Source organism: Pholis gunnellus (genome assembly GCF_910591455.1).
Source record: "Pholis gunnellus genome assembly, chromosome: 4".
NCBI lineage: Eukaryota > Metazoa > Chordata > Actinopteri > Perciformes > Pholidae > Pholis > Pholis gunnellus.
In genome coordinates this window covers 2,131,901-2,156,479 of record NC_136530.1, presented here as the reverse complement: position 1 = coordinate 2,156,479, position 24,579 = coordinate 2,131,901, and the positions used below count along the sequence as shown (strand labels likewise).

General features: G+C 44.8%; 1 protein-coding gene across 1 annotated transcript in view; it reads left to right on the top strand.

Annotated features, from left to right (window-relative positions):
• Positions 1-24,579, top strand: part of scfd2 (sec1 family domain containing 2) — an 87,177-nt gene that overhangs the window by 27,162 nt on the left and 35,436 nt on the right. Inside the window, exon 5 of the mRNA XM_079157698.1 lies at positions 17,959-18,259. Within this exon, the coding sequence (XP_079013824.1) occupies positions 17,959-18,259 (301 nt within the window). The remainder of the gene's footprint in view (positions 1-17,958; positions 18,260-24,579) is intronic.

The window sequence follows — 24,579 nt, the reverse complement described above, 5'->3', positions numbered from 1 at the left end:
TGAGTTACACTCTTCTTGCTTCTTCACAGCACCTTTTGTTTGTTCGCCCTCTGGCGTTTTGGAGAATAATGCAACAAACAGTTCGTGGATTGTCAGGCTTTCAAAACCAAAGTTGCCGGTAATCTCTCAGAACTTGCTCGGCCACTTTCCTGCCGCCCTTTTGGGACCCGGTAGATCGGCATTGCCCCCTACTGCCGAGTATCACCAAAAACTTGCATCCTGTAAACAGAGATGAATGGGGGTGAGGTGGGGCAAGAAGGAGTGCCCCCCCCCCCACACTCCCCCTCAGGTCGTGGAGCAAAGGTAGGACAAGGACTCCTCTTTTCTGCAGAGTGTAATTGTACCCATCTGAAACCCCCCCCCCCCCTTCGCTCGCTCATGCCCACCCAGCAGAGACCACCTTGTCGCCCCGGGGATTCGCCCCCAAGTCACCCGAAGGGAACGAGGCGGACCGATCGCCACAGCAACGAGAGCAGAGAGGGTCAAACCGGGTCAATCAGAGACAGAGACTCCTGCCACCCTCAACTCTGTCATTAATTACCCATAATCCCCCTGGGGCACAGCTTCCACGTGTAACCACATAGCCCAAACAGGCTGGACGCAAAAGGGGTTGGAGTGTACGATCGGGTGGAGGACTCTTTCATTTGTTTCATATGTGCACCTGGGTCGGGGTCGGTGTCCTCTGACCGGGTTTGGGAGGAGGCGTGTCTAATGGATCTGTCATGTCAGCAACTCAAATCCATCCCGAGACTCTGAAGGAAAAGCTTTATTTGATTTACAATGTTTCGTGATCGAGCGAGATGAGACCAGAGTCCGCTCTCCTTTTGAAACATTTCAATGTTTACGAGTTGTGACACCACTAGCTGGATCTGGTTTTGGGCCCAGCTGGTCTTTGCAGCTATGTGGACGAGAAAAATACTTACAGATTGCCCGTCTCTTTTATTCTGTACGTGTTTGGCAATGTTGCCGTCCGTTGTTCTTGTAATCATCTCGTTTGAGATGGAAATGAAACTCATCTGTGGAGTGATTTTTAGAGAGAGGACTCCCTTCATAACATGATTGACCCCCCGCTGGGGTCTGGAGGTAGTTAAATAGAGCGCTGCAGGAAGTTAGCATCGACAAAAAGCTAATGGGATTCTTCCGTTAGATTTTGGATTATTACAGAACGTCAATGGCATTCTCAGGTTTTGTTTAGCAAGACGAATGACCACTTTTTTATGATTTTTAAAGCGTGAATACATATAGCGTAAGCAATAAGCTAACGTTAGGCCTCGATGACACTGAGGCGCGTCGCAACAAGCGCGGGCGCTTAAAAAAAACGCCTCTATGGCAAAATGAGTCGGCCAAAACAGCTGGTGATCAAATGTAAAATAACCGGGGAGAGACTTCGAGCTCTTGCTGTTGCTTTGCTGTTGAATGAGGAGGAAATATTAAACTGTTCAGCGTAATTTGAAACCGCTAACATCAACCTTTCGCCTACCAATATCCGCCAGCATCGAAACAGGAAGGAAGTGATGATGTAGTAAAGCCCGCCTCCCGCCCGATTTGATTGGCTTCCTAGGCCATTGACGAGCGGTGCAAAAAGTAAAAAATATTTAGACTTTTTAATGTGCGCCTAAAAACCTCTAGAGAAACAAGAGAGGAGAGCTCGCTGTAAGAAAAGAATGTTTTTGTGTTTAAGACTCATTCCTGCAGAGCTTTATTCCATTTTATTTGTCCTGGATTTGAAAGTCTTGCAGCTTTTCCTTCCTCTCACCCTTTTGACTTTTGTTATTAATATTAATGTTTTTGTATGGATTCGTAGAGACGTGTCTCACTGCGTCCTGATCTGGTGCAGAAACTGAAGCCACATGCTCAAACATCCTGTGAGAGTCTGGAACCAGAGCGGCTGACGCGAACATGTGCGCATCGAGAAAATATTTGTGAATGGATTTGTTAGACGGGCCTCAGAACAGTTGCCAAAACACTGGATATGTTCAGTGCAATTATGACAAATAGAGACTGATTGCGCTCGTGTTTGCTCGATACACGGCTCACAGAGAGATGTACTTTTTAATGAGCGACACATGACGTAAACACACCCAGAATGTGTTGAAGGAACTACAACATGTGGGCTGTTTGTACAACGCTGCGTTTGGATCGTTTTTGTTTGAAACGTTTCCACTGGCTGTCGTGGCAGTTTGAAGCCAAAGCTAAGCTGTTCCAGTCCTTCTACACTACATTTGAACATGTGAGGGAGAAAACCTCACTAATTCCTGCGTTTTTTTTCTCGCTCTAGCTTTCATCTGGAGTGAACTCATGTGGCCCACTTTTCTTCTTCTTCTATTGTTCTCGGCGTACTCGGAGACACATGTTTGTCCCGCTGCTGCTTTCATGGAAATGAGGAATGAAAAGTAACCGAAAACGAGCAGCAACGCCGAACCGCTAATTATGAGGAGGAGGAGGAGGAGGAGGAGGAGGAGGAGGAGGAGGCTGGTTTCTCATACGCCCTCCTCCTGCTCCTCCTGCTCCTTAACTCTCCATCTTCTCCACCCTGCTGTTTCTTTTTTTTCTTCTGTTCTGGGTTATTGAAGATGCTCTGTCTCTCTTTCATGTCTGCAGTCGTGAGCGTCGTGTGTCGAAACATCACAGCTCGTCTCTCCTCTTAACTCCAGACATGGCAGTACGCTATCGACAGTTTACGGCCTTTTTACATGCTGTGTGTTGTGTGTTCTAAAGGCATCATGAGTTACACCCTTAATGGATGTGTGTTCTCTTTGGGCGGTCATGTTTGTGTTGAACGTTGTCTTGAGCTTTCAACTAATTCTCTCAGTTGCTTCTTGTGGTTATTAGCAGTCGGCTGGAGAAGAAGTGATTGATTCAAACGACAGGTTAAATGCAGAGCGCACATCTGGCTGTGAGGATCACGAGTTCAGACGTCCTCGTTCACACTGAAGTAACCACGACTCCACATCCTGTCTGAAACATAACAACACAGGCGTTAAACTGCAGAATCACATTTTCTTTATTTTTTGCAAGTTTTGCAGAAGTGTCAGACGGCTGACTCTGCTGGTCGACTCTTTTTTCTTCTGCTTTGAACACAAAAGTTTTGCATTTGGTCAAATACGTCATAATATATTACAAAATAAAACTATTTTACATGACTGATGATAATGAACACCAATTCCTTCTTAAGCCACGCTGTGTTACCAGTGAGGTACACCCGACTAAATCTGACTCCAACAACACAGAAGCCCTGCAATAAATCTTACATTTACAAAGTGTATCCAGAGGTGCTGACTCAGCTCTGTGGTCACTTTTGGAGGCTGCAGTGCGTCGTGATGTCGCACTGCATTAAATTAGAGAGAAAGTCGTTTTGCAATATTCTGTCCACCAACATTAATGTCAATTGAGACGGCCCAAAACTATCACAAACTCCTAGTTTAGTGTATTTGCTCATCGTGCATTTAGAAAAGTTTTTCTCAATCATGTTTTGACAGAAAGCCTCTAAATCTGTAGATATTTGTGAGACGGTCAAAAGCTGATTTACTTATTGCTTTCATATGATTCTTAAAACTGAGATTGCAATCAATTAAGATACCGAGGCTTTTAGCATCATCCTTTGTTGTAACTCAATGTGTGCCAATCTTGAGTCTCTCTTAATTTTTCCCAAATTTGATTATTTCAGTTTCGTCCTTCTTATAAGAGCATGTTGAGACAATCCGCTGCATCAACAGAGGGATTCCAGGGGACCAAAGCTGTGAGAGGGCTATGTAAGTGTGGGTGTCATCAGCAAAGCTATGATCAGAAATGTTATTGTCGTTAGTGATTTGTCTAAGCGGGAGCAAATAAAGATGGAAAAATAAAGGCCCTAAAATCGACCCCTGGGGGACTCCACAGGTCAAGGACGTTGGTGTTGAGGTATAGTTTCAAATGGAAACAAAGGAAGCTCCCGTCCTGTGAATATTATCTGAGCCTCTTGTTAACTGTGCCTGCAAATCTAACCCAATGTGTGCAGAAATATATGTTCTGATTTATAGCACGGCTGCAGTCTAATTACACTAAGACTGATGTTTTGCTTGTATCGGCATTTAGTAAAAGTGCGTCTAAATTATACTTAAATACAAAACTTGAGGAAAATCACTTTCCCACCACTGCTGTCAGTGTGAGACTAGTGCACACAGACAGTTACGTCTTTAGATAACAGTGGTGAAGGTGCATCTAAAACATAAATGGGTGATATGAGTGTTATGCTTTTGATACTTGAACTTCAGTGACTTTGTAGTTCTCACGGTCAGCGGTGCCTCTCGGCCAGTGTGATGTGTTTAGTCGTTGTTTAGCAGCGAAGGCTCTGCGCTGCATCACAGGATAGACAAACAGACAGACAAGGCATTAGTGATGTGTTTACCATCTGTCCAGGAAGGACAGACATGATGGGAGAGTATGAGGAAGAGAGACGGTTTCACGGTGTATAAAAGCAAGGGGGGGGGGGGGCGTCTGAGGATTTACTACCAGACGTCAACCATTACTTATCAAAGAGGCCGGTCTAACATTGGTGTACCCTCTGTGGCAAACTGTCATCCTTAACTTAGAAGAGACAGGCTACGGATTTTCAATGATGCTGTCTTCATTATTATACAACACCCACCTGGTGTATGGACGCCAAAGGTGACAGGGAGATAATCACATTGGAAACAGCTGCCAACATTTAGAAACACCCTGCTGGGTGAAAAATATAAATATAACACCCAGAAGCAACTGCCCCCCTCACACTGGTGGAGACATTATCCACGCTAGAAGTGCAAGAAAAAGTCCTCAAGCTGTTGCCTTAAGAATTCTGGGAAGTGAAGTTGATCCATTTGACCCAGTGAAGGTAAGGTAAGGATGGAAGCATGATGGAGTAGGTTAGAGGAATGGAGTTTAGTACTTGGGCGGGAACCTCCGGTTCTGAAAAGTGAAGCCAGTGCTGGAGTCGCCTTAAAGCTGCATTCTCTCTAGTGTCCACCAGGGGGCGACTCCTCTGGTTGTATAGAAGTCTATGAGAAAATGACTCTACTTCTCTCTTGATTTATTACCTCAGTAAACATTGTAAACATGAGTTTATGGTCTCAATCTCTAGTTTCAAGTCTTCTTCAATACAGCATGATGTTCATTTAGTAAATTGTGGTCCCATGGTCTGGGAGTTTTCAGCTTTGTTTTTATTTTCAGTTGTACTCCACCCTCTCTGTCACCTCCGGTTGCTAAAAAACCAAGATGGTGACGGCCAACAACTAAAATGGCTGAAAAGCAAAGATGTCTACGGCCAAAAGCAAAGATGGCGGTGGACAAAATGCTGAATTTGAGGCTTCAAAACAGCATTTCACAAACCAGGAGGTGACGGCACTGTGACTACTTTCTGTTTACAGTCTATGAGTTCACTCCAGTCTGAGTTTGGTGTAGTAATAAATCCGTGCCCTCCACTCCCCCTCCAACACTCGAGTGTCTCGAGAAACCTCATCGGAGCCGTTATTTGATTTGTGTTATACCTGTGAGTTGTAGCGGTTTTGATTTAGTCAAAGATATAAGTTATGACTTCTCAAAGTCTTTGGGGGAATTCTGTTTATCACGCCAGACGAGTCGATGTGATTTTGGTCAGAGCAGAGAGGGATGAGAGGAAGGCGCTCTGGGCGATGAACAAATCTGGGTAAAAAAAAAGGAGACAATGGTGAGAGTGAAAAACAACAACAAAAAGAGGTGTTAGGCGGTATTAATGGCTGTCTCGGTGCCCCCGCCTGGTCGTGTTTTTAGCAGAGCTTGTGGGCTTTAGGCTCTGGGAATGTTTGTGCAGCAGAAACCCCGGCTGATGTTGTTTGTATTGTTCTATTTCAGCCTGTGTGTTGAACCAGAGTCAGCAGACCGGCACTGTTTAGTTTTCACACACACACACACACACACACACACACACACACACACACAGACATATAGAGAGAAATCAGCCATGCACTCATCACCGTCTGTCTCCACCTCCACGCTGACCCCCAGCTCTCCATCTGACCCCCCCGGCCGTGTTTGCGTCCATGCTGCTTTCGTGAAATGTGGGTCAATGCTCACATGAATGCCATAAAGAGAAGCGAGTGTTTTAACAGATGCAGTCGGTGCAGCGCTGATGGGTGTTAGTGTGCAGACATGTAGTCTGCAGAACGATCACTGTGGGCCTGTGCTCTCTCTTCATTCTAGCCTGCGTGTTGTGTTCAGCCCTCAACATGACACTTCAGTAAACACAAGCGTAACAAATACACCTTCTGTTGCCTGTGTGTCTGCATGTGTGTGTGTGTGCTCCAGTCAGACTGGCTTCTTAGTGTTTTGGTGGCGTGCTCCTGTACAACTTGTGTGTGTGTGTTTTTTGTGTGTGTGTGTTTTTTGTGTGTGTGTGTGGTGTGTGTGTGTGTGTTTTTTGTGTGTGTGTGTGTTGTGTGTGTGTTTGTGTTGTGTGTGTGTGTGTGTGTGTGTGTGTGTGTGTGTGTGTGTGAGTGACAGAGGACCGCTGTGTGTGCAGGACGCCACCCTGACTCAGGTCTTGGGTTACTCACAGAAAGCAGCGTTCTCTTCACGGCCCGCTGCTGTGATGCGCCGAAGGACGAGTGACGGCGTTAGAATAATATATTTCATGTTTAATCTTTTGTGAGGAAAGCTTTTGAAAAGAAAAGACCCAGGTCTCATCTGAGATGAATTAACAAAATAAAACATGTACACAGAACAGGGACATGCAAACAAGGCATTGGAATAAACAGGAATATAATCAGCAATATAATACAATATATAAGAATATTAGTGTAGTTTTAAATATGCAGACCAGTAGTTTCTCTTCTATGTTTATATTTTAAACTGAGAGAGGGAAGCTAGAGCACATATTACTAATAGGACACTATTATTAACACTATAATGAATTATTAATAATAATAATAGAAATAAATATAAAAACATGAATAAATATGAAAATGAAAATAAACCGGTTGCACCTCCGGCCTCCTTCCCTGACCCCTCTGGTGAGCCGGCTCTATCAATTCATGTAAGACGAAACATTCTCCTCTAAACTTTTATTTTGGCGAGTCCCCCCCCCCCCCCCCTCCTCGCCACAACGACCCCTCATGCGGCTTCTATTTCCTCGCTCTCTTTATTCTCTTTCTTTGTGTGTAAAGAGGTTTCCAGTAAAAACTCTGATTGGGTGAATATGCCTGTAACTGTTTATTATGCGGTCTTTACCCAATAATGTCTTTCATTCAATGTGTGTATTTATATACGTGTGTGTGTGTGTGTGTGTCCACTTTTAATCTCTTTTGTGTGTCTACTGACAGAGAGACCTCTCGTGTTAAACAATCACGTTGATCATAGCTTTCTGGTAAATGGAGAATCGGTCTGAGTCACATGATAAACGTGGTCATCGGCGGAGCGTCACGTGACCCACGGCGGCTCACTCACCACCGTCACCGCGCCGATAACATCGCTCAGCCGAGGTCTCACTACATCTCCTTCATCCCACTCTTTATTTCCGTCTTTCCTCCCTCCCTTCTCTTCTCTTATCTTTGTTTGTCTTTCAGGGTTTTGTTTATCAGATGTTCCGCTACTTTATTATTACGAGCGTCATTCATCGCTACATCCGACCAGGTGTGTGTACAGAATGTGCGTTTGCAGGGAAATGGAGGGAGATTAGTTGATTTCCACTTCCCGTGTCTGTAACGAGTGTTTTATTCTTAATGTTTGGGGAAGAGCAGCCGTGTGTCGGCGTGTTTGTCTACGACGGAGATACGCACATGTCGACGGGACGGTCCACATCGAGACGGAGAGCGTATTTACACAAACACATAAACACTCACCTGTACACATCCAAACAGACCTCACTGACGTTAATACAGACGTGCACGTTACCTTCATTTAGCCGTGAGTGCAGTGACCTCTGTGTTCATGTGGGGCTCAGAAAAAGAAGCCCCGCCTCTTCCCATATGTGGCCCACTCACAGACGCACACATGCATTCAGGACCCTCCCCCTTCTAGAGACAGCTGTGACTCACAGCACATCGGTGACACAGCTCTCCGTGTTTTATTCCAACATCGCTACAGAAAGCTGTGAACGGGTCCACCAGGCAGCAAACCCAGGGGCCCACGACTGGCCTTCACCTACTAAATGTCACTGAAAGAGACGCACGCCGACCCAGAAGAGTCAAAACGACCACAGAGAAACACAAAAGAGACCACAAAGAGACCACGACAACTACAAAGAGACACAAAACAGCTGCAAAGAGATAAAGAGACAACGACACTCGCAACGAACATGAAAAGAGGCAAAACAACCACAAAGAGATGCAAAATGAGATAAGATAGAGAAAGACAAAAACTACTACTACAGAGACACAAAATAACCACAAAGAGACACAATAGAACTGCAAATTATTAAGAAACACAAGACACCCACAAAGAGATGCAAAACAACTTGAAAAACCCAAGACGGCCACAAGAAGACAAAAAAAACACACCACAAAGAGACACAAAATAACCATAGAGAAATGCAAAACAACCACAGAGAGACAACTATAGAGACACATGATTACGCCAAAGAAACACAATAACCACAAAGAGACACAAACTACTTCAGAGACACAAGAAAGCCTCAAAGAAGAGACCACAGCAACACAAAGAGGTCAAAGAACAAAACAGTGTTTGTGTCTTTAGGTGACGGGACCTTTTATTAAGTCTGTGCCCAGAGGCTCGTTGTCTCCTCCCGTCACAGAGTCCTGTATCTGCAGCAGTGATGACGCGCTGCTGCCAGGTTACAAGCGACAGCACGGGCAGAGCTGAGGTCAGCGCTGCAGACTCACACAGCTGTGATCCACCCAACACACACAGCTAATAGTGTAGAAACATCCCAACACCTCGCCTCCAGTCCTCTTCCTGTTGAAGACGTCTGAGGGATGGAGTTCTGGAGGGAAAGAGACGGGCGGACGGTTCAGGCTGAGATGAAGCCTCTCTGGACTCGTCGTGGTGCCACAGTGCCCCCTAATGTTTGAAATCCTCTACAAGCCCGGGAACTGAATGAAGCATCTCTCATATGCAGAAACTTTATCTCCCTCTTTTCTTAAAAACTTTTAACAAATGGGTTTTCTTTCACATGAATCGAGCAGAAACAGGATCACACAAAGTTGCCAACACGTTTAAAAATTAGCAATCAGCCTGTTTCCAACCAGTCAAGCCAAACTCTTATTTTGAAATAGGCTCCTATGTGCTGGTTAACCCCCCCCCCCCGCCCTCCCCCTCCTCCTCTCCATGTGTGAGACTGAAACTGGAATCAGATGGGCTGCTTTAATCTTTCACACTTCATTTTTCTACATAAAATATTTAAGAAAAGAAGAAGCGAGAGAAGAAAAGTGAAGAAAAGTGAACCGTGTCACGGTTCTGATTTGGCTGCGGTGAAAAATTGAAAGTGAGCGACTGCAGAAAAGAAATGTCAGAGGCAGTCGTTTGTCTTTGACTCCCATCAGATAAACTGTGTTTTAGTTGTTTACCTCAGGATGTTTGTCTCCCTGCTGGAGCCTCCTGCGTCAATTAGTAGTGGATGTAATGTACTGTCCTTGGCAGTATTGGGAGGATGTTAGTGAGTGTGTGTGTGTGTGTAATGTGCATGATTCAGTTTCTCCCAGTGTGAGAAAAGTGCGGGAGGTTTAACATGGCCTTGGGGGTTTTGTGGCTGCAGAGCAACTCTCATCTGGTAAATTACGCCATAATCTGTTGCAGCCGATGTGGCAACAAAATAAATAAAAAAATGAAGCCTCATTAATTCCCTTATGTTTCTCTAAAACACTTGGAGGAAACTGCCTCGATACAAACGTTTGTGTCTTTCTTTCCCGACTTGTGAAGGAGCTGCAGGTCTGCAGCGTGATGAGCTGGGTGTCGTTCCGGCCGCAGTGACCAGCGTGCGGCCGTCTGGCGGTGACACGGGGCGGTGTGTGTGTGTGCGGAGACCGTGTGTTTGTGTCCCACGTCTCTTCTAAATTATAGCCTTCTAGCCCCCCCGAAGCTCTGAGCCAAGCCAACCTTTGACACACGGAGCAGAAGAAGCAACAAAAAAAAAGAAAACATAAACCCCAGATGCATGTGGGAGACTGTGGCTCCAAGAGGATGAAAGGTGTAAAAAGCAGTCGCTCGTATTGACAGAGAAGGCAGCTGCTGGTCCGTCCCTCCTCCGGCGAGCTGAACCTTCAGCTGTGACTCCATTGATTTCCCTCCTCCTCCTCCTCTTCCTCCTCTTCCTCCTCCTCCGGCGTGCAGCCGCTCGGCCGGGCAGAAACAAAACAGACCCACCTTCACACACTCTTGTGGGGCAACTCGGGCCTCATTTAAGAGGGAAGATTTACGTCTCGGTGTTCCCACAAACGTAACGGGCATCGGGACTGATTGGAGCCCGGACCATGGGGGGGGGTCACCTTACCTCACCTTACCTCACCTCGCTTTACAACAATCTGTCTGATCAATCAATCACATGGTCTTATCTTTGTGTTTTCTCCGAGTTCACCGACAGATGGACAACAGAGGTCAGGCTGCAGAACTACATTCAGTACAGACCATAATTTACTGAGTATTAATAGATTTGTTGTAAAGACAATCTGGGTTTCCCTTTTGCGTTCAAGCAGTGTTTCTGCTTAGTCATCAGATTATTAGCTTTATTGGCTGATTACAACATGTGTGTTTTTAATGCAACACAAACTGTTGCAGCCACTTCAGGTGGAGTTTGGTCCCTTTTGCACAGGAGATGACGATGTGCAGCTCTTCATTTAAACAGAATGCAACATTCAGAACTGATTCTGCAGAAAACAAAGATATTGCAGAAATGAACCGTCGTCTTGTATTTTGATGAACGGCCTCAGTCGGCGCTAACCACAGTGACGAAAACATCGCGCTTTATGTGACAGCTTCGCCATGTTGAGAGCTGTTGATGTGAACCGGCGGTGGGAGGAAATGTTTGTCTTGCGGTAACAGTGAGGCGAATCATAATAATAACAATAATAAAATATAGTAACACTGGATTACAGGCATGCATCGTTTCCTGTGCATCCGCAGCTGGAACGGCGGACTCCGCCACTAACTATGGAAAATTATATATTATCTTTGATTTCAGAATGTAAATGAATTGAAAGACTACCACAGAACAGAAGCTGCACATATTTGATTTCATTGACGTTAAATCACCTCCACTGTCGAAGTCTCAGTAAAACTGATATCAGCCAATCAGAATGTGATTCTGTTGCTTGAGCTGATTGATTAGTGATCCGTTTCATCCTGTGCGGAGACTCGCTCTGTCTTTGTGTTTACGGTCACATTTCCTCTCTCCTTGTTAAAGAGCCCATCCGCTGTCCTCAGCTTTCACACAAAGACAGAATAATGTCTGCAAAAAGACAACCAGAGATGAACTCCCGGCTCTACTTAAGGCAAATGTCCGTCTTTAAACAGAACGAGTTCTCTGATTCATCGCAGTCGCTGTGTGTCTGCTGAGACGCTCCGATAAGCAACGCTCCGGCAGAGCGCTTTTTCTTTTTGTGAGTTCTTCGGTGTTGTTTACATGTTAGCTAACCCTGCCAGCGTCTCTGAGGGCGAACACACACACAGCTGTCCTGCTGCAAATCAAGAGGAAAACTCGCTCTCCATAATTTTGAGTCAAAGTCTCGTTTGCTGTCTTCGAGATTTACGGATTTTTCTTTTTAGAAGTTTTTGCTTCCAGCTTTGCGTGTTGTTATTCCTGAATGCAAATTGGATGTGATTACATATTTTTAAAATGAAGCACATGTGTGCATTTCCAGAGGAATGCCACTTTTTTTTTTCTAGTTGCTATGGTACTGATGAAAAGTCTGACATCCATGTAAGGTGACTCCTGTGCAGGGTGTCTTTGGTTGACTGGAGCAACTGACCTATAGCCAACTTTGTTCATGCTCCCAAAAGGACCCCCCCCCACCTTCCAGTACCTCCCCCACTCTGCCTTTGGGCCCCCAAAAAAAAGGTTCATTGTGCAGGCAGCGAGCGAGGCGAGAGAGGCCTGGTTCTGGTTAGCTCGCTGCGCTGCGTCTGAAACACTCACCTTCCTCCAGGGGTTCCATCTGGAGCTGGTTTCCTGTTCAGGCTACGCCGGGCAAGCGGGGGGGAGGGGGGGGGGGGGTTTCGGGGGGGGGCGGAGCTTGGCCCTGGCTCTGTGATTGGGCGAGATTGAGCCTCTTAAGGACCCCATGATGGTTGGAGTTGCCAAACGGTAATCTGTCAATCACTGGCGCAGAGATTCAAACCAGAGATGCGATGGGGGAGAGCTCGTGATTGGCGCGAGCAAGAAGCCGGCGATGTTTTAGTAAAATGCTATGTTTTCTATTTTTTGTGATTTAAAGTTTAAAGTTTTAAAGCAAATTTACAAATTTGCAAATACCTAAAAATGAGCATTGTTTTGACCGAGCGGTGCCATTGTTATTCTATAATGTGTAATGTGCGTTGGAGCGTGGCAGCAGGACCAGTGCATTCAGTAATGGTGTGTAATAACAACGATGGCTTCCTGTTATTACTGCAGTAATTCTGTAGTTTCAGGCCGTGAGCGCCGCCCCTAAACCTGCTCTGTGGACCTTTAAACCTTCCACGACTTCAGCAGCGCTCTGTCCGAGTCTTTAAGAGTGTTTTTATAAAGTGTCCTCGGGACAACGACAGATGGCTTTTTTTATAGTTCCATAATGCTGTTGGCGAAAAGATATCCTTTAAAATGTTACCTTCATAACACGTCTTCTTTCAGACTAGTGGAAAGAAAACGTTTATTTTACTACTTGCGTCTGTAGATTTCACCAAAAGAATGTCTGTAATTGAACTAAACGTCTCTTTAAAGGACGTTTTCTCTAAATGAGTTTGTTCTCAGACTCTGATGATAAATCTCCACTTCAGCAGCTCTTACACACACCAAACTCTACACGTTCACTCCTCTCTGTGTGCTGAAGGTTCACACAGCACTCACACACTCATTTATTCTACATTTTATTAATAAAACGAGGAGAAAATAGATGTTTTTATGTCTGTTGACAGTCTGATTTATGGAGTGACACAAAGAGAGATCCAAGATTCCTTCTTTGAAAAAACCTTTGACTCTAATATGTCAACAACATGAAACAAGAATAATGAACCTGCAGCTTTATCCAATGTTCACATTTATGTTCTGGAAATGTATGAATAATAGCAAATATATGATCCTATAATACCTCAAATGCATATTTGAACATATCATTTTTCAGAAAACTTGTAAGTAATCAGCTGTGAAAGTTTCTTGGTGCTATTGGTTTATTTCTGTGTGTGAGTCGGGCTTAGTTCAGCTTCAGTGCTGGAGCTTTATGCAGTCGTCCCCCTCAGTTCAGTGTCAGTTCTGTACCAAAGACCTCCATTTCCTGCTCTGGCGCCGTGGCGTGCAGCTGACAGCAGCTTTTATAGATCTCCTGAAGAGACCCAGTTACAGTGCATGCTTCCTCTCGCTCATGAGGGGGGGGGGGGTCTATGCTGCAAAGATAAGTGAAGAGATTCGTGATGGCAGGAATTGTACTTACTCTGCAAGTTCATTCGTATTTGTACCGTGGAATAACTTTTCCCTTCGTAACACTGTTTAAAGAAAAGACCAAAGTAAAGAAGTAGAACTAACTGAAGTAAAGACTGTTCTGTGGACAAAGAAATGTGAACACCTAATCAGGACTGATGCATAACTCTCTCTAATGTGTCCTCATCAGTTGATCCTCATACAACGGTTCGTAATACATCTTAAGAACAAGTTACTCCTCAATTTTCGTGCTTTTCCTACAAAAGCCTGAAACACGTCAGTTTCCCCTCGTTACACACACAGGAAACTACTTCTTTAAGATTAGGCAACAACATTTTACTAGGTTTAAGAAGAAAAGATGGTCAATTACTGAGTTATGTTTTGGCAACAAAACCACTTAGTTAGGTTTAGGAAAAAGATTGTGGTTTGGGTTAAAATAACTGCTGAAGTTGTGTTTCTTCAGTACGGAGGTTACGTGACAAACGTTGACTTGTTTCACACGGTCTTCTGGGTGAAAGAGACGTTTTGGTTTGACCCATCCATCTCCCCTTTCACCAACGTTGTGTGTTTTTTTTCGGTCTTTATATATCTATCTTTCTGGACCAGTGGTTCTCCACCTGGGGATCGGGACCTCCCCAAGGTCTCCCAAGACAAATCTGAGGATCTATCCTTGCGAGTTGAGCCAAAGGAAACTCAACATTATTTTCTCTATTTTTCGTGGGAAATCTTGGACAAAACTTTTTAAAAATCCCTCAAACGACACAATTTAAGAAAGGCTTGACATGCTCACCTCTCATTCCCACACTACGGCCTCAACATGTGATGATCCGTCACTAGAGGACGTCACTTCCAGCCATCTTTGGTCTAAATAGAAATGTAATTGGCTGACATCGGGCATGCTTCTTTGGGATCCTTGAGGATCATATGAACGTCCTCCTGGACGTGTACAGACAAATGTGAAGGCGATCGAAAGCTCTAAAGTGAGCGTTGAAAGAGAAAGCACCGAGCGTTTCAACAAGAAGCCGTTAATGTCCTTTTGTCTTTCACTCCTCGAGCCAGGAAAGAATCCCAAACATTGTTTGGCAGTTCCGATGACTGCAACTTGGAAGAGCTATTTGATTTCCTAATGTTTTTAAGAAGGAAAATGTGTGGTGAGATCGTGTTTGAGCTGCACCGAAGAAGGGCGAGACGCTGGCTGTGGTCTGAGGCAGGGAGGAGGTCCAAGAGACCAGCAGGGAGAGTCCGTTCTCCTGCCGAGGATGCTGGGAGGAAGTGACTGATGCAGATGTCACCTTCGGGAGTGTCTGTCCATGCAGCGACGACTGTAACTGTGATACTAAGTTTATGTTTACAATGTAAAACGAATGCTTTTCGTATAAAAAGGTGCCGAACTCAACTGTATCCAAATGAGAGCCATTTTAAATTCTCTGAATGCTAAGGAAAAGCTGCTTCAATGCTTCCTTTCTTGTCTCTTTTAGCACAGGGCACGTTGGACCATTATTAACTAAAGGAAAGCAGATAATAACCCACAATTCCTTGCGGCAAACCGACGTCAACGACGTCCACAGTTGCTTAATAGAAAGCTGCCGTAATGAATCCTAAAACCAGGAAGTAAGCCAGCACTTCCTGTTCCGAAGTCTTCCGCCGTTTTTTGAATGTGTTTTTGGTTAGAAGATAAAGATTATCTCCATCAACAAAACCTGTAAGTATCATAAATATTAATTTGCAAAAGAGATTTTATTTCTGCAATAATCTAAAATGTAACAGAACAATCTCATTGGATCTTCAACCACAGCCGTCGTGTTGTGAAGACTCAAACAGGGACAGTCATTTTCCCCCAAAAAGTCTTCATTAAGGACAGTCGGTCAGCTCTGCGGCTCTGGCTCTCATTGTGTTGCGTCTTTGGCTCGGTGCAGAGTTCTCCTGGGTCAGACACAGGATCCCCCCAGTGGGCCCACCACAAGGTCCAAAGCCCCACGTTCTCAGAGTCTGTTTGTCTTGGTGGAGAGGAACGCATCGGAATCCCTCGTTAAAATGAAATATATATCCACGGGGCCATTTGTAGCTCTCTCTCCGACACAAACATGCTGTCTTCTGTCAACAATCCTTCCATCCGTAATTCTTTTGTAAGATCTCGGGATCTTTTCTTCCCCCTGCTTTGTTTCTCCGCTCTGTGACCTCGTTGCCTCCGCTCACCCCCTTTCGGCCCTATTTTCTTTCTTTTTTCATTACATTTTTCAGACAGATTAGCTCCACGCCCTTGTTTTATAGGTCTTATGAGCTCACTCTGGTTGTGAGAGTAGGCAGTGTTCTGAATAAACCGGTCCGGCTGATCTACGGCATGTTGGACTAGAGCGCAACCATCGCGAGGGACTATTCAGACACCAGCAAAACAGGTCACTGCACCTAAACATTGGTGTGTTTGTGTGTGTGTGTGTGTGTGTGTGTGTGTGTGTAATAGGAAAACCGTTCAGTGCTCGTACAAATCCAACAAAAGAATGAAACTAGATTAGGCGTTACCTCAGCCACTCACAGAGCTGTAAAATTAGCCAATGGAACGATGAGCTCACTCACACTGTGCTATTCATTTAAACACTTTTTACAACACAGTCAACTAATCAGAACGCAGACTAATGAAAAGGTGATATCAAATAATGTAAATACTCTTTGCATCATAATACGGTGCACTCACTAGGGGCACACAGCTGATTAATCAATTACCAACGGTGTTTTTACACTAAACACACCAGATAAAACGTGTTGATTAGCTGTTTGCAGTCTTTATGCTATGCTATGCTATGCTATGCTAAGCGGCGGCTGGTGGTGCTTTCATATTCACCGTACAGAAAAGAGTGAAATCCAAGAGACGAGACGATATCGGATTTTATCGCAGATCTCGATGAAAATTACTCGCCAAACGTTGATCGCGGTTCATTTCTGTTATTCGGGATAATTATGAATTTCCTCATATGAGCGACTTGAAAAAGCTGCGTAGTTCTCTATCAGCGGTAGAGACATGAAACATAGAGCGTATATTAAAAAATACAGGAATTATTATCATGTAAGAAAAACGGACTCAATGTTGCTATTTTTATTCAAAGAAAGATGTGTGAACAAAATATAAGGTATAATGTTCATGTTTAAGTGTTGCATGAGTTGATGATTATCAGGAAAATACCGTGAGTTATTTTGGCCAGGACAATCATGACATGAAATATTCATATCTTAGGCAAGAAAGCAGAGAACATTTCCCAAAACATCAAACGATTCCTTTTAAATATTGCTCGACCGATTTTTTGCGCTGATGGAAAGTCGTCAGATTCACAGCGGACAGTTTTTTTTTAAAAAAGTATCAAAATCGATGCAGCAGAACCATCTTCTTCCTCGTCTAAACCTTGGCTCCTACATTACCCACAATGCAACACAGAAGCCAAACTCGACATGCGCAGCGGCTAATGCCGCCTGAACTCTGCAGTAGAGATGAGACTTCACGCAGCTACCAAAGGCTTTGTAATCCTTCTTTCACATATAGAAGTCAGGTGAGCTGTAAACAGACGTCGCTCTGATCAGGCCTCTGGTCGTTCGCTCTGTGGCACCGTAACGGCTCTCTGGAAGGTTCCAATAATACAGAAATAAAATAAAATCTGCCTTTTATTCACCAATTTGTGCACACACACATGTAGACAGTTTAACATGCCGACATCTGCCATTGATTTATAAAACGATACAAATAAGTAACTGCATGTGTAAAACTAGACGATAAAATAGAAGAGGAGAAGGCCAAAAGAAAAACAAGAAGAAATACAAATAAATGAGCGGAGGGCGTGAAAGGTTTGGGTTTGGATGCATTTCAGGCGAGCTTTGCAGGATGAGTTGGGTTTAGTGTCTTATAATTGTTTCTGTTCGTACACACACACACACACACACACACACACACACACACACACACACACACACACACTTATATCTTACCCCCAGTTATCAGCTTACATTTATATTTATATTTCAGTTGTGGCTTTAGCTCACCAGCAGCAGGATGGCTTTGAGAATTGTTGAATATTTTTATTGTATTTATTTATTTTTATTTTATTTACATTTTTACTATTTTTTTATTTATTAATTTTTTTAATTCATATTTTATTTTTGTAAAGTACTTTGTGAATCATGCTCTATGAGAGGTGCCATACGAAATAAACTTGTTAATATTATTTTAACTGTTCAAGGTTGTGTTTTTTATTGCTGTTATCTGACAAACCACCTGTTGTGTGTGTGTGTGTGTGTGTGTGTGTGTGTGTGTGTGTGTGTGTGTGTGTGTGTGTGTGTGTGTGTGTGTGTGTGTGTGTGTGTGTGTGTGTGTGTGTGTGTGTGTGTGTGTGTGTGTGTGTGTGTGTGTGTCTCTCTCTCAGGCTCTCGGAGACTCTGACTTCCCCGCTGTGCTGAGGCAGCTGCTGCCCTTGATGAAGCCCCGCGGAGTCGAGGACGGCTCTGGGTCGAGGTCCGGGGAGGACGACTGCGGGCCGGATGAGCTGATCCTCCTGCTGGTCTACCTGTACTCCCTGGCTGACGAGGCCCAGCCCGCGGACCGCGACGCCGAGGAGGAGGAGGAGGAGGAGGAGCTGGAGAAGCTGGAGAGGGAGCTGATTGGAGCGCTCACGCTGGTCGTCACCCGGGAGACCGAACTCAGCCCTTTGCTCCAGAAGCTCACCGGTAAGAAACCGTTTTCATGATCAGAGAGCAGCAGAGTGAGAACAGCTGATTGTTTGTTTCCTCTGTCGGCCTCCAGTGCTGCTAATGGGAGGTTTTTATCAAAGTCTTCACACTCCATCCCTCTCCCTTCATCCCTGTACACACACACACACCTACACACACACACACACACACAGACTTTCTGGTCAGTTTGGCAACGCAGCTACACAAATAGTCGAGTGTGGGAACATCTGAGCGCTGTGGATGGAAGTGTGAGAGAGAAATTACCCTTTATTCTACAACGACAACGAGATTTACCCGTTCAGATGTAAGAACACTTTGTTTCTGTGGTTCAGACTGTGTGTAAGTCTCTATATGACGTCTCTCATTAGACGTTTTGAAGCCTAAAGTTTGTCAATTTGGCCGTCGCCATCTTGGCTTTTTGCAACCAGTGAACAGGAAGTGACCATATGTGGACTGAGGAGGAGTGACGTAGAGACGCCGTATACGTCTCTGGTAGAGACCTGTCAATCACTGTGTAGCCCCGCCCCTAAAGCATCCCCTGCTTTATGGTCTGTTTGACTCTAAATGGACCATCATTTACTAAATGAACATCATGCTGTATTGAAGAAGACTTGAAACTAGAGATTGAGACCATAAACTCATGTTTACAGTCATTTTCTCATAGACTTCTATACAACCAGACTTCTTTTCGTAATATCGATAAAAACCTAAAAAATTGCAACACGTACCAAATCAGCACACAAATATCGTGATAGGATCAAATCGGGAGATGAGCTTATAGTCTCAGCCTTGTGTGTGTGTGTGTGTGTGTGTGTGTGTGTGTGTGTGTGTGTGTGTGTGTGTGTGTGTGTGTGTGTGTGTGTGTGTGTGTGTGTGTGTGTGTGTGTGTGTGTCTACTGGTTTCTCTGGTTCCTCTCTGCAGCATCGGAGCCGTTGCTCCATTTTTTCGCTGAGCTGGTCGCCGTGTGGTCGAGGGCCTTAAGACGAACAAACCGTCCACCTCCCCACCACAGCCGGCTGTACCTCCCACTGTAATAGCGTCTTTAACCTTGAGCCTGTACACACACACACACACACACACACACACACACACACACACACGGTCTCCTCCCCTGCCACATAGTTCATAATTAGAGCTACTTTTAGTCTCGGGGCCGCTCCGCACCTTAGCACACACCCTGAAATAATACCCTGCAGCGAGGCTTCGTATAGTGTGTGTCGGGTTGGTGAATCTATGTGAAGCACTAATAAAGGTTGTTGATCGCGCTCCTTTTTTCACCCTCTTCCTGTTTCTACTTGGATAAGTGCAGCTTGGAATCGAGGAGGCCTCTCGGCTCATGTCTCTGTTATAAACACTTCATTGGAAATTAGCCTGTCATAGTGTGCCAGGTGTGTTTTAGACATCTGTGTGTGTGTGTGTGTGTCTGTGTGTGTGTGCACACATGCCCAGTCAGAGGAATTCTGCTGCTTTTTAAATGTTTTAAGCGCACGCACGAGCATCTTGTGTGCGAGTTTATTTTCTTCTTTTGTGTTCATGGCAGACGATGAAGCGGTCTGCTGCAGTAACATGAGGCGGGAGGTCGTCTCTCTCTGCATCCAGAGAAAAAACACCGATTGTGACATTCTGCCTCAATTAAAAGGCTCAAATGGAAACCAGACGTTGAATGAAACCCGGTCGCTATGAGAACAATGTTTTTATAAATCCCCCCCCCCCAACACAACACAACACACAAAGAGGAGAAATGAGGAGTAAGTTCAGGACAGTACGTAGGACAGGACCCCGTTAACTTCCTCCTCCTGGGAACTTAATTAAAGAGCATCTTCAGGAAATGATGGACTATTTTACGTTGTGGATGTTTTTCTGCTCCGTGTTTCCTGTGGAGCAGCATCAGAACATCCATGAACACAGTTTTTTATACAATAAGGCGTCAAAGAAGTTTTGTATTTGTGAGCAGCAGCAACGGTTTGTTACATAATCCATGAGGCGATGTTTTTATTCTTATGTTCATCTTTATTTTATTATTACACACATATATATTTTCTTAATATAAAAATGTTATTCTTATAAAGCCCTGTGTGAATCATGCAATACTAAATAACCTTAATATATATATATATAATGTTATTTTAACTGTTCAGAGCCAATAGTTGATCTGTTGATCCGTCACAAATTAAAAGGCTCAAATGGAAACCAGACGTTGAATGAAACCCGATGTTTTTACAAATTCTTCTGTTTTGTAAAAACCCTGTGGCGACAACGCACAAAGAAACACAAGAACAATACACACACACACACACACACACACACTACCTCCTCCTCCTGGCAACTTAATTAAAGAGCGTCTTCAGGAAATGGTGGACTACTGCACCTCGTAGCTTGTTTTCTGTTCCATGTGACATAATCCATCAGGTGGATCCGTAGCTTCATTAATCTGGAGATATGAAGGATTCTTCACACCAGCGTTTAAGGTTTCACTGAGTAGTCACTACGTCACTAAAACCAAATATTTATCAAAGTTGCACAGATAGATTTTAAATTGTAATCTATGTTTCCCCCATGAGATAATCCAAATCTCTCTGTGGACTAAAAGGGAGTGAGTCTCTTTAGAAAACCTCTCATGTTGCTGCAGCAGGTCTGACAGTCTGACCCTCTCAGTCCTGGTTCTGGTTCTCCCGTGCCCCCCTTCCCTCCAGCGGGTCCAGCAATATGTCCTGGGTCTCCAGCAGCGTGGTGTCGGTGTTGGCTCCCAGAGAGGAGAAGCTCTGCTCCTGGAGGAGGAGGAGGAGGAGTAGCTGCTGCTGCCGCCGGGAGCTGAGCTCTCCTCCTCCCTCCGGAGATCTGACTGCAGGTCCAACGCTGCAGGTGAAGTCGGATCTGGGTCTGTCCACGGTGGACCGGTCTCTGCTGGAGTCTGAGCTGAAGGAGTTTCTGGTGAACCTGCATGAGTTCATCTGATTTCACCAGAATCCGACCCGTTGGCTCCGATGACGAGCTTTAAGAATAACTCTATAGAAACAGACCATCTTCTCTCTGATGGTCTCTTTACTGATGGAGGTCTGATAGAGGATCAGGACTACACTGAGACTGGTTCAGGACCAGTTAAAAGCTCCTCACAGTGACTTTAAATAATGCATGTCACCATAAAGCTTCATCTTGCAGCTCCTCAGCAGAGGGAGGACAGTAGAGCAGCCTGAACAGACTCCTTGATGAAGGGAGTGAACCAGAGTTTGCATTTGTGTTCACGATGCAACTTCCTCATCACTGCTGTCTGTGCGTCTAAAATAAACATTCATACTGTTCAGGACCGCACAGTGAGTCTGCATTCAGGTGGACGGCTTTGATTTAACCGTAATAATTGTCTTGTATTGTATTGTATTGGTGGTGGGCAGCACCGTAGAGGAACCCACTGCTCTCCTTCAACCTGGAGTCTGATTGGTGTTTGACTGATGTTTGGTGCAGAATCAAGCCTCCTCCCTCTCACTTCTACTTTTCCAGGCCAACCCAAATGTTCCTCTTACTTCACCCTGTGACGGTCCAGCTAGACGTGGATTTAATCTCTCTCTCTCTCTCTGCTTCAGACACACATCGGGTTTGTTGTTCATCCTGTCAGTGGGGGTGTGCACGGGGCGAGGGAGGGAGGTTGGGGGGGGGAGGGGCAGCGGGAGAGTGGGACCTCCCCAACGCCGCTGTTTGTGTTGGCACAGCAACACGGGCCAGTCCGGGGACATGAAAGGGATCACACATAACTCTGGCCACCAACTCTCTCTCTCTCTCGTCTGCCTACTTCTCAAACTTTTCTTTGTTTTCTTAAATTTCCTTTTCCATTTCTCCCGTTTTCTTTTTTTTTACCACCCTCTGTCCCTCCCTCCCTCCCTCCCTCCCTCCCTCCCTCCGAGGCCCTGGAGCACCAGGCTGGTTTCAGGGGAGGAAGCCGAGCATAAGTTAGTCTGATTAAATATATTTCCCCTGTTGCACTGTTGTGTATGAAATTAGTACCAATTATTTTTAATTGGTGGTCTTTTCTCTTACTTCCTCCTCAGTTACGCAAACACACACACACACACACACACACACACACACACACACACACACGTATGAGGTGAGGGCCACAGACCGCCGGCTGAACCAAGCAGCCGGTGGCGTCGTCCTCTCTAGTTCACTTCATCTGATAAGCTGATGACACGGAGCTCAGGCTTTAATTAGCAGAGGCTAACAGCTAACGGGCCACACACACACGGGGGCCGGGTCTCCTTACTGTACCCTTGTTTCCTTGTATCCATCCTACCCTCTGCTTGTTCCAGCCCTCGCTACTTTGTGTCTTATTGCATCTTTCCATTGACTTTGTATTTGGGCTTTCAACCAATATTCTAAATTATAATGTATATTTGAATTGTACAAAAAAAGAACGGAATTGAAACAATTCTTCTGTGATTTTTGAGAAAACTCTTTTTCATTGCATATAATTAAAAAGCACACATATGGATTCATGATTTGATGGATGATGGATGATGGATGATGGATCCAGACTACAACATCAAATCAGAATGAAACTGATGAACGGAAACACACCGGACCCTGAAACTCTACGCTTCTTGTAAAAACCTCAACTCTGCTGCTTCAGCCCAGGACGGGTTTTGACAACCTGGAAGCAAAGAGATATATAGTTGTCTGTGTCTCCTCTGTGCTGTGCTGTTTGTAGTAACAAACAAAAGGGTCTGCTGTATCAGAAGCTGAACCACCGTCTGCCAAACGTTACCGGTCGGTAGTAGTCGGGTAGATTTCGCAGCGCTGGCCCAGAGTGTAGTTTTTACACCTCTGTTTGTTTTATGGAGTGTGTTAGCGCTCAGTGGAGGATTCCTCTGCTTCTTATTTATGACAGGAAATGCACATCATAAAAGGCTCCGTGAGCTCTTATATCTCCGCTGGGAATCCGTCACGAATCCCACACAGACTCGCAAACACACACGCTCAACAACACACACACACACACACACACACACACACACACACACACACACACACACACACACACGCACACACACGCCGGCTCCAGAGGGACTCTAACTTGAGACGGCGGCCCTCTTGGCCCCTGCACACGCCTCGGTGCAGACGGGGGGTCAACATGGGACCTTTTAGCCGGAGGAGTCCGGCCAACACGCTCGACCCGCTCGCCTCTGTCCTCTCCTGCAGGGACGAGTGTCCTCAGCTCTCACTGGAGGACAACGAGTAATAACTATGACAACTTTTATTTATAATGCACAAAGTTTACTAAGTGCTTTTTTACAGACAAAAGCAATACGACATCAAAAAGCTCAACAGTGAGGCCCAAACGAAAGCAAGACACTGATAAAGCAGAGCAATAGATACCATGAGAACAAACTGAAAAATATAATTAATACATAAAATAATAACAATATAAAGCAGTAAACCGGTAAAGAGACAACACATGAAAGCCAGATGATTGAAATGACAATAGAGGAGCTTAAGACGAGTATAAAGATTCCAAACTCTTCCTCGTCAGATTCCACGTCGGCTGATGTCTGTGCGACCGTGATTACGTTAACGAATAATTAAAGCCGGTGTACACGGTGTAAACGTGTAGGGCTTTTATTGTGAAAGGTAAGAGCAGAAGGCGTGGATCTGGACTGCCTTTGTCGAGGTTGAGAGGAGCAATAAAGCTGCCAAAAAATATTCACCTTTGGTCCGAAGACAAAAATGTTTGCCTCGTAATATTCTTGTTGTGTGAAAAGTATTCATGAAAACAGAATATATATTTATACATATATATATATTGACGTGCAAATTAATCCCAATAAAAAGAACTCCTCTAGTGTGTGAAGGCCTTTAGTCTGAGACACAAAGACGTCTGTGTGCTTTTGTTATATCGTCGTAGAAACAAATGTCTTCCCTCAAACCTTCATAAGAAGTGTGTGTGTGTGTGTGTGTGTGTGTGTGTGTGTGTGTGTGTGTGTGTGTGTGTGTGTGTGTGTGTGTGTGTGTGTGTGTGTGTGTGTGTGTGTGTGTGTGTGTGTGTGTGTGTGTGTGTGTGTGTGTGTGTGTGTGTGTGTTCAGAGGACCGTGTGTGTTTTTACCAGAGACTCATGGTTTTACAGTATATCTGTGTTTTATCTGTTGGTGCGGAAGAACTTGTTTACATTTAGGATTCCAGTCCTCCAGTGAAAGATGTCCTGTCCTAATGTACCCGCTTTCCTCCCCAAACTGTCCCCTCCCTCCCTATCTCCCTCCCTATCTCGCTCTCTCTTCCTCCATTTTTCCCTCCCTAACCTACTTTCACGTCCAGCTGTAAACTTGATGA